This window comes from Triticum dicoccoides, chromosome 1B, assembly GCF_002162155.2.
Source record: "Triticum dicoccoides isolate Atlit2015 ecotype Zavitan chromosome 1B, WEW_v2.0, whole genome shotgun sequence".
NCBI classification, from domain to species: Eukaryota; Viridiplantae; Streptophyta; class Magnoliopsida; order Poales; family Poaceae; genus Triticum; species Triticum dicoccoides.
In genome coordinates, this window is record NC_041381.1 from 579,442 (window position 1) to 587,842 (window position 8,401).

The 8,401-nt window shown below is 50.4% G+C and overlaps 1 protein-coding gene across 1 annotated transcript in view; it reads left to right on the forward strand.

Moving 5' to 3' along the window:
* Positions 1-310: 310 nt before the first annotated feature.
* The window catches only part of LOC119314699 (disease resistance protein RGA5-like), a 19,124-nt gene continuing 11,033 nt past the window's right edge, over positions 311-8,401 (forward strand). Inside the window, exons 1-2 of the mRNA XM_037589402.1 lie at positions 311-528; positions 624-1,614. Coding sequence (XP_037445299.1) covers positions 641-1,614 — 974 coding nt within the window. The 5' untranslated portion in view covers positions 311-528; positions 624-640. The remainder of the gene's footprint in view (positions 529-623; positions 1,615-8,401) is intronic.

Genomic DNA, 8,401 nt, shown 5'->3' on the forward strand with positions numbered 1-8,401 from the left:
TGGTTCCCACCTGTTGACGTATAAATGTGTTGCCTAATCTTTTTCATCAGGACGGTCTTTTGATTACATTGGCTAGAGCATGCACTAAATGCAGCTATTTTTGGTCCATGTTTAGGACTGAGAGAACCACACGTGAGGGGCAGAGCATGCACTTCTACACCACCAACTATTCGGGAGGAAAATTTTTTTACACAGTATAAATGCAGAAGGGTATTGGGAGGTGGGAGTTGGGCCGTTTTTTCTTCTACCACCAATAATTCAATAGTTTGATGGAGAAAGTAAAGCTGTCGGTGTCACTTTCAACCTCGTCGTGAGCTGTCGGAGCCCTGTTCTCAAAAACTGAACAAAGGCAAGCAGCTCTGTTGTCCACAGGGTGATTCTTTTCTATCATCCTTTTCCCCCAACGCCCTCCTCTGTTCATTCCCCTATCGTCTTCGCCCGGCTCTCTCCCATGTTCTTTAACAACCAGTCTACTAGCATGTGAGCCAGTGGCAGGATGTCTCGGAGGGAAGGAGAGGTTGCTTAAAGGTTCGCCGGACTGCTCACGCACATAATTTCATATTCTTTTCTCTGATTATTATGATTGCTAAGCATATTATTTTGCCTGGCAACTTAATCTTCAGGTGGAGATCCATCGACGATGTTCAGATATATCTGGGTTTGGCTTCAAGCCTTGTTCGGATATGTCAAGGTTTGGCCTCCTGAGGCTCATGATTCTGCCTGGCTCGGGGCAGCGCAGGCGATGGAGGAGGAGCCGGTTACTGTTTCGCTCGGCCCCATTGGCCCTCTCTTCCAGCAACTCCGTTCTGTGATTGCTGCCCTCCAAGGCAACAGTGATCGGCTCAAGCTCAAGGGGGTTAAGGCCCAGATCCAGATTCTCGGCCAAGAACTGGAGTGGCTATGCATCGACCTCAAGGGCAGATCGGAGACGCCGGCAGACGCCATCACCATGTGCTGGATGAAGCAGGTCCGGGATCTGTGCTATGATACGGCGGACTACCTCGACGAGCTCGTGCACTTCATCCACTGCTCCTCCGGTACCCGCCGCCGTAGGATTAGGGTCCGTCTTTTTGGGGGGAATAATCGTCCTGTTGGATCCAAGACCTATCGGATGTCCAGGAAGCTCACCTGGCTTTCCTTGCCAAAGCTGAAGAAATTGAAGCGAGCGCCCTTGATTGCAAAATTGACAGCACTGGCAGCCCGTGTCGAGGATGCGGATGAAAGACGCAAAAGATTCAAGTTCTCTTCACCCACACCCAGCAAACCTGACTATGGACAAGCAGCTGTTCTCATGCCCCAGATTACCACCCCCGAACTCCACATCGACAAGGTCTACAAGCTGCTGGACTTGGATGGCAATGAGATGGAGAAAAATCTCAAGGTGGTAACTATCTTTGGATCTGCCGGTGTTGACAAAACAGCAATTGCCAGGACCTTGTATCACCAGCATGGAGGGAGGTTCCAGCACCGGGCTTTCATCCGGGTCACTCGAGATCCCGATATGAGGAGGCTTCTCACCGACATGCTCTCACAAATAAAGGCGCCACCGGCAAATCAATTTTCTAATGTCCGAGAACTTATAGTCCACATCACCAAACATCTGCAAGGAAAAAGGTATTTCCTACAGATTAATAAAGAAATTGTACCGTGCCATTCATCAAATGAAGTTAATGATATATATGACACAATACTCCATCCGTCCGATGATATAACTAAGATGTTATTACAACCAATTTGTGCGTATAACGGTTGTAATAACATCACTATATGTTTGGGGCTGGCTGGACATAACCGAAAACAAAGCTTATTAGTTAACTCTTTTTACATAAGAAGAGCAAATATCAGCAAAAAATGACCTTAGGGGCCGGAGAAACAAAAATAAGAATCAACTCAAATTGATTTTAACACATAACCCATACTCTAGGGGTAATGGGCAACCAAAATCTGTATAATTTTCTTCAACGTGTTATGCTTTCAAGGCGGTGTTCTTCCTGGAGTTATGATTTCAACTCCATCTCAAAGGCGGGAAGCCTCCTAAGAACGTATTGAGAATAGGACCTTGAGGTTGGCTCTCTTCTTCTGAGAGTTTTTAAGCCTGGTTGTCTTCTACTCCCTCCGTTTCCAAATATTTGTCTTTCTAGCCATCTTAAATGGACTACAACATACGGATGTATGTAGACATGTTTTAAATTGTAGATTCACTCATTTTGCTCTGTATGTAGTCATTTGTTGAAATCTCTAGAAAGACAATTATTTAGGAACGGAGGGAGTACTTGCTGGTGAGGGGAGGTAGCATTCTTAGTGTTGAGCCCATTCACAATCAGTGTGGGTAAGATAGGTGTATATGTCTCTCATTGTTAGACTGTATTTACATGTGTATATTGTAACGTTGTATACCACCTCATTATATATATATATGTGATAGGCCACCCCTAGAGGGTTGTGCCGGTTCCCCCCAAAGACTATTGTCTTACATGGTATCACGCTAGGTTACGTCCGCTTCCGCCTAAAAACCCTAAACCGCCGCCGCCGCCGCCACCGCCGCCGCCGCCGCGCCCGCCGCCGCCGTCGCCCGACTGCTATGACGTCCGCCGCTGCGTCCGGCTCCACCGCCACCGGTTTTCTGCCGGCCTCCCTCGCGGCACTTCTCTCGAGGCCGCTGGATGCCGCCTCCCTTCAGGAGCCGATCGGGACACGGAGCGTCGGCTCCCTCTTCGCGCTCCCGCCGGCTACTACTTCGCCCGGGCAGGCGCTTGTGGCCCACACCACCGCCGCCCCGTCAACCGCGGCTGTCGCGCCCTCGGCCACTGTGCCGCTGGTGGCGGAGGACGTCGTGCTGGCAGGCTTCGCGGCGTCAACCGCGGCCACCGCGCCCTCTGTCACCGCGCCGGCTGCCCCTCCGACTGTCTCCACGGTGTTCTCACCTCAGCCAGTCTCCTCGATGGGATCGCAGCCGCCACCGCCGTTTCACTTCGGCCATCTCATCACCATCAAGTTGTCGTCGGACAATTACATCTTCTGGCGCGCGCAGGTTCTTCCACTTCTTGGGAGTCACTACCTGCTTGGCTATGTCGACGGCTCTCTCCCTTGCCCTCCTGCGCTGGTTGACAGCGTGCATGGTCCGGTCTATAATCCGGCTCACCGTGTCTGGACAGGGCAGGATCAGGCGAACCTCTCCTCCATCCAGGGGTCGCTCTCTCCGGCCGTTGCTGGGCTTGTTGTCTTCGCCAAGACGTCCCACGAGGCATGGACTATTCTTGAGCGCTCGTTTGCGGCACAGTCGCAGGCTCGTGTATCTGGACTCCGTCGCCAACTTGGGGAGTGTCAGAAGCTTGACTCCACCGCCACTGAGTTCTACAACAAAGTCAAGACTCTCGCCCACACGCTGGCCTCCATTGGACAGCCCCTCACCGACTCCGAGTTCAACTCGTTTATTGTCAATGGTCTTGATGAGGAGTATGACGCCCTAGTCGAGATCATCAATGAGAGGGGCAACTCCACGCCCATGCCAGCACACGAGGTCTTTTCACGCCTCCTGCTTACTGGGCAACGAGTCGAGACGCGCTGATCCAGGGGCAACGGCATCCTCTCGGCAAACGCCGCCACCAAGGGTGGTCGCTCCTCTGCTTCATCCAGGGCTCCTTCGGGGCAGTCACCACCACCCGCCCCGGCCCCTCCTCCTACTGCGACGCTACCAGGGGCTGGCGGTCCACGTGTGTGCCAGCTTTGTGGTCGCGATGGGCACTGGGCCTCGAAGTGTCACAAGCGCTTCCAGCGGGGTTTTCTTGGTCTTGGCAATGACAGGAAGGATACACGCAACTTTGCTCGTCAGGTCGCCATGGCTGATCGTCCGCCGCCGCAGAAGCCACAGGGACACACTCAGTCCTACTCCATTGATCCCCACTGGTACATGGACTCTGGGGCGACAGAGCACCTGACCAGTGAGATGGGGAAGCTTCACACTCGTGAACCCTACCATGGCTCCGACAAGATCCACACCGCCAATGGAGCAGGTATGCACATCTCTCATATTGGTCAAGCATCACTTCTCACTAGACATGCCAATAGGAGTCTTCAACTTCGCAATGTTCTTCGAGTTCCATCTGTGACACGTAATCTTCTTTCAGTTCCTAAACTCACTCGTGATAATAATGTGCTTTGTGAATTTCATCCTTTTGATCTTTTTATTAAGGATCGGGGCACGAGGGACATTCTTCTTAGTGGGCGGCTCTGCCAAGGTCTCTATCGTCTGGAGCATCCTGGCGTCGCTCGCGTCTTCAGTGGAGTTCGGGTATCTCCGTCACAGTGGCATGCTCGTCTTGGTCACCCGGCCACACCTATTGTCCGGCATGTTTTTGGGTCGTCATGAGCTTCCTAGTGTGTCTAGTAATAAAGATGTAGCAGTGCGTGATGCTTGTCAGCAGGGGAAGAGTCATCAACTTCCTTTTTCGGAGTCCAGTCGTGAGGTGAAACATCCTTTAGAACTTGTGTTTTCAGATGTATGGGGTCCTGCTCAGACTTCTGTTAGTGGTCATAATTATTATATCAGTTTTGTTGATGCTTACAGCCGCTTCACCTGGCTTTATCTTATCAAACGTAAATCTGATGTGTTTGACATTTTTGTTCAGTTCCAAAAACATGTTGAACGCCTTCTCAAGCACAAAATTGTTCATGTTCAGTCGGACTGGGGTGGCGAGTATCGCAACCTCAACTCCTTCTTTCAGTCGCTTGGGATCACTCACCGTTTAGCATGTCCACATACACATCAGCAGAATGGTTCAGTAGAACGTAAGCATCGTCACATTGTTGAAGCTGGTCTGACTCTTTTGGCCCATGCATCTGTTCCGTTTCGTTTTTGGAGTGATGCTTTCACCACTGCATGTTTTCTCATCAATCGTACTCCCACTCGTGTTTTGAATATGAAGACTCCCATTGAAGTTCTCCTTAATGAATAACCGGACTACACCTTTCTCAAGGTGTTTGGGTGTGCTTGCTGGCCCCATCTTCGTCCATATAACAAGCGTAAGCTCGAGTTTCGTTCCAAGAAGTGTGTTTTTCTTGGTTATAGCTCTCTTCATAAAGGATACAAATGTCTTCATGTTCCCACTAATCGTGTCTACATCTCTCGGGATGTTGTGTTTGATGAGCATGTTTTTCCCTTTGCCAAACTCCCTGTGTCCACTACCGAGCCACCTGTCATGCATTCATCCTCTGTTGCTTCTGACCAATTTGATGATGTTGCATATTCTCCTCTATTGTTGCCTAACCATGGTGCAGGCACTGGTCGTGGGGCTCGTTTGGAGATTCTGGAAGCGCCATCTTCCTCTTCGTCGCCATCGCCTTCATCCTCGGCACCTTCTGGTGTGCATGAGGAGCACATGGCGCCCCTGCATGGCCTCGGTTTCCGTGCTCATGCACGGCCGATCGACGTCCTGGCCCGGTCGCCTCTGGCTTCTGGGCTGCCTTCGCCATCGTCGCGCCCTGCAACCCCGCCGACTGGGTCGGCCTCCTCGGTCCCCGTCTCGCCCAGGGCGTCGGGGCAGTCATCACCAGGCCTGGCCTCGCCCGCCCCTGCCTCGCCCAGGGTGTCTGGGCCCTTCTCACCAGGGCCGGCCTCGCCTGCTCTCGCCTCGCCAAGGCCGTCTGGGCCGGTGTCACCGGAGCTGGCCTCGCCCACCCTCGGTTCGCCCATGGCCTCTGAGCCCCTGTCGTCGGACCAGTCTTCGCCATGCAGCCCGGAGTCGTTTGTCCCGAGCTCGCCTGAGGTGATTCCTGCATCTCCGGCGACCGTCACGTCTCCGTCACCTTCGCCTCCGCCGGCTCCTGCTGCTGCTCTACGTCCACATACGCGCAGTCGGAGTGGCATTTTTCAGCCTAAGCAACGTCACGATGGCACAGTTGCTTGGTTAGCGGCGTGCATGTCTGCTGCTCTCGCAGATCCATCCTCTGAGCCACGCACGTATCAAGCTGCTATGCGCATTCCTCATTGGAGAGAGGCCATGGAGCAGGAGTATCAAGCGCTTCTTCGCAATCAGACATGGACTCTTGTTCCTCCACAATCACGGGTAAATGTCATTGATTGCAAATGGGTTTTCAAAGTGAAGAGGCATTCTGATGGGTCCATTGAGCGCTATAAGGCTCGTCTGGTTGCTCGTGGTTTTCGACAGCGTTTTGGACTTGACTATGAAGACACCTTCAGTCCAGTGGTCAAGCCTACTACCATCAGACTTCTTCTCTCTCTGGCTGTTACTCGAGGTTGGTTTCTTCGTCAGCTTGATGTTCAAAATGCTTTTCTTCATGGTGTCTTGGCGGAGGAGGTTTACATGCGCCAGCCTCCGGGTTTCTCTGATCCGGATCGCCCTGATCATCTCTGTCGTCTGTCCAAGGCAATTTATGGTCTGAAGCAGGCTCCTCGTGCTTGGCATGCTCGTCTTGCAATGGCTCTTCGTGCTCATGGTTTTGCATCATCAACTGCTGACTCCTCATTGTTTCTTCTTCAAAGGCCTGAGGTTACTATGTACTTGTTGGTCTATGTAGATGATATCATTTTGGTCAGCTCCTCTCAGTCGGCTGCTACTGCGCTTGTTCGCTTACTTGGTGCTGATTTTGCGGTCAAGGACCTTGGGAAGCTTCATTACTTTCTTGGTGTGGAGGTTACTTCTCGTGCTGCTGGCCTTGTTATGACGCAGAAGAAGTACTCTCTGGATTTGTTGCAGCGAGCTGGGATGCTTAAGTGCAAACCGACGACTACACCCATGTCTACCACTGATAAGCTCAATGCTGTTGATGGTGTGCTTCTTTCTTCTTCTGATGCGACCGAGTACCGGAGTATTGTTGGTGGGCTCCAGTACTTGACGATCACGCGACCAGACATTTCCTATGCTGTTAACCGAGTCTGCCAGTATCTGCAGTCACCCCGTGACACTCATTGGTCTGCTGTTAAGCGGATTTTGCGCTATATTCGTTTCACGGTGGCTCATGGTTTGCATATTCGGCCGTCTGACTCTGGTTGTCTTTCAGCATATTCTGATGCAGACTGGGCTGGCAATCCGGATGACAGGCGATCCACGGGGGGTTATGCTGTCTTCTTTGGCTCTAACCTGATTGCTTGGAGTGCTCGGAAACAGGCTACTGTCTCGCGTAGCAGTACTGAGGCTGAGTATAAGGCTGTGGCCAATGCCACATCAGAGATTATCTGGGTACAGTCCTTGCTTCAGGAGTTAAGTATACCCCAATCACAACCTCCTGTTCTTTGGTGTGATAACATCGGTGCTACATACCTTTCTGCAAATCCGGTATTCCATGCCCGAACGAAACACATTGAAGTTGACTATCACTTTGTGCGTGAACGTGTCTCTCAGAAACAACTACAGATCAAGTTTATTTCTTCCAAGGATCAACTTGCTGACATCTTCACCAAGCCATTGCCTTTGCCACAGTTTGAGACTTGCAGGCGCAATCTTACCCTTCTAGATTCATTAGAAAGTGGCTAAGATTGAGGGAGGGTGTTAGACTGTATTTACATGTGTATATTGTAACGTTGTATACCACCTCATTATATATATATGTGATAGGCCACCCCTAGAGGGTTGTGCCGGTTCCCCCCAAAGACTATTGTCTTACACTCATGGTTTCATTCTCCATCGTTGTGAATCGGCCAACCTTCTAAAAGGAGATCAATTCTCGTTCCTTGATTGATGATGTGCCCTCATGAATCTCTTCAACATAGAAATCGACTTGGCATCCTCGAGGTGGCTCACTCGACTGAGCTAAATTGGGGCGCAAAGTAATGAAGATCAGTTTCTTGAGTATTGATGTGGATGTTCTTTGTGTTCAGAACTTCAGATACATAGTGATGTCTAGACAACACAAAGTAGTAAGAATACTTTTCACAATCTTCCAAATTAAAGTATTCAAGGACAGGTGCATATTCACTTTATATTTCCAAAAAGCATAGTTAATCCAGCAAAGCATGAACATTCTCTAGAAAAATACTCTGGTCACTGCTTTTACTGTTCACAAAATGTAGACCACAAATTTCCACGTTCTTGTGGTATATGCCTGTCGTGAGACTCACGTGCGAGTGAAGTTCACATTTAGATTAGCTTAGAAACTTAGATGTCAATTCAAAAACTTCGTTTGAAACCATGTTCTGCGTAAGAATCTCTCTCAATTTTGGGGACTCATATTGAGATCTTGAATACAGGCGTCCCTAGCTAGGTTCCAAAAATCTGCTCACACCTCTTCCATAGTGCCCCACACCATTAGTCCACATACTTACTCCAATTTTGATCGCACTACAATTGGTGAACTATATTGACTGAGATATCAGAAGATCAAGAGTAATATTGTAAGACAATAGGCTTTGGGGGGAACCGGTACAACCCTCTAGGGGTGGCCT